We start from the raw sequence: 1854 nt of genomic DNA on the forward strand, positions 1-1854 counted from the left end.
ATACACAAACCCTTGGTTCAACGCGTAAACCCTAAACCCTAAACCCTAAACCCTAGAAACCCTAAACCCTCGCCCTAAACCCTAAACCCTAGAAAGTCTAAACCCTCGCCGCAGAAAAACTAAAAATTTCGATGAAAAAATCAAAAGAAAATTCACAAATACACAAACCCTTGGTTCAACGCGTAAACCCTAAACCCTAAACCCTAGAAAGTCTAAACCCTAGAAACCCTAAACCCTAGAAACCCTAAACCCTAGAAACTCTAAACCCTCGCCGCAGAAAAACTAAAAATTTCGATGAAAAAATCAAAAGAAAATTCACAAATACACAAACCCTTGGTTCAACGCGTAAACCCTAAACCCTAAACCCTAAAAACCCTAAACCCTCAATATATAGTCAAACCCGAAACCCTTAACCATAAAGCCTAAAAATATATAGCCAAACCCTAAACCCTAAAAACCCTAAACCCCAAACCCTAAACATATATTAGTCAAACCCTAAAAACGAACTAAACGCTAAACCCTAAACCCTAAAAATATAGAGTCATACGCTAAACCCTAAACCCTCGATATATAGTCAAACCCTAAGCAAACTAAAAGCTAAACCCTAAACCCTCAGTATATTCCAAAACCCTAAACTCGAACTGTACTCTACACCCTAATCCCTAAACCCTCACTAAACCCTAAACCCTCACGAAACCCTAAACCCTCACTAAACCCTAGATCATAAACCATAAACACTACCGAAGGCAAATACCCTAAACCCTGCGCCCTAAACCCTCACCCTAAACCCTAAACCCTCGTCAAACTCTAAACCCTAGACTCGCACCTAAAACTAAACCCTAACGAAATCCTGAATGCTAAACCCTCATTAAACCCTAAACCCTCACTAAACCCTAAACCCTAAACCGCCTTAAAACCCTAAACCCTAAACCCTAGATGAATCAATCCTCGTCGATAGTTAAACCCTAAAACCCATCCTCTTGCAGCAAGTAAAGATAGCTCACGAGGGGTTGCCTGTAGAGCTTGATTAGGGTTTAGGGTTTAGGGTTTAGGGTTTAGGGTTTAGGGTTTGGGTGTCTGTGCAGCTGAAGGCAGAGCTGGAATGCTTGGACGCCGCATTGAAGGAAGTCCTCGAGAGAGAAGAGTGAGCTAGGGTTTAGGGTTTAGGGTTTAGGGTTTACGAAGCCGCCTCGGAATGCTTGTCTATCGAAATGAGGGTTTAGGGTTTAGGGTTTAGGGTTTAGGGTTTAGGGTTTATGTGGTGGTTGCTGCAGGGCTTTGAAGCGAGATATGCCGTTCGCTGCTTGCAGCTCATAAAACCCTAAACCCTAAAGTATATGTTTTAGGGTTTAGGGTTTAGGGTTTAGGGTTTAGGGTTTAGATGCGGCCGAGCTTCTCGTCAACGATGCAAGCAGCAACGCTGCACATGCGCATATCACGCAGCTGCTGCTGCAGCAGCGGCTGCTGCTGCTGCTGCTGCTGCTGCTGCTGCAGCAGCATAAAACCCTCAGGCGGGGGTTTGAATGCTGCGGTGTAAGTGGAGGTTATTGTTTCTTGGGTCCTGCAGCAAACCCTAAACCCTAAACCCTAAACCCTAAACCCTTGATTGCGGGTTCAGCATCCTAAACATATATATGTTTTAGGGTTTAGAGAGGGTTTAGGGTTTAGGGTTTAGGGTTTAGGGTTTGTTTTACCTATCGTTAAAACTCAAATGATCTTGCACATGTCTTGGCGGTTGCTGATGCTGTTGCTGCTGCTGCTGCTGTTGCTGCTGCTGCTGCTGCTGCTGCTGCTGCTGCTGCTGCTGCTGCCTCTGGATGGTTCGTTTGGGGACGAAGCCGTTCATTTGTCTCC

The 1854-nt window shown here is 44.8% G+C and overlaps 1 protein-coding gene across 1 annotated transcript in view; it reads right to left on the reverse strand.

Annotated features, from left to right (window-relative positions):
• Positions 1-1377: 1377 nt before the first annotated feature.
• Positions 1378-1854, reverse strand: part of EMH_0086320 (uncharacterized protein) — a gene marked incomplete at both ends in the record, with an annotated part of 640 nt that continues 163 nt past the window's right edge. The window contains 2 exons of the mRNA XM_013501015.1: positions 1378-1561; positions 1695-1852. Of these exons, the coding sequence (XP_013356469.1) occupies positions 1378-1561; positions 1695-1852 (342 nt within the window). The remainder of the gene's footprint in view (positions 1562-1694; positions 1853-1854) is intronic.

Source organism: Eimeria mitis, genomic scaffold (genome assembly GCF_000499745.2).
Source record: "Eimeria mitis Houghton genomic scaffold, Emh_scaff6163, whole genome shotgun sequence".
Taxonomy (NCBI): Eukaryota; Apicomplexa; class Conoidasida; order Eucoccidiorida; family Eimeriidae; genus Eimeria; species Eimeria mitis.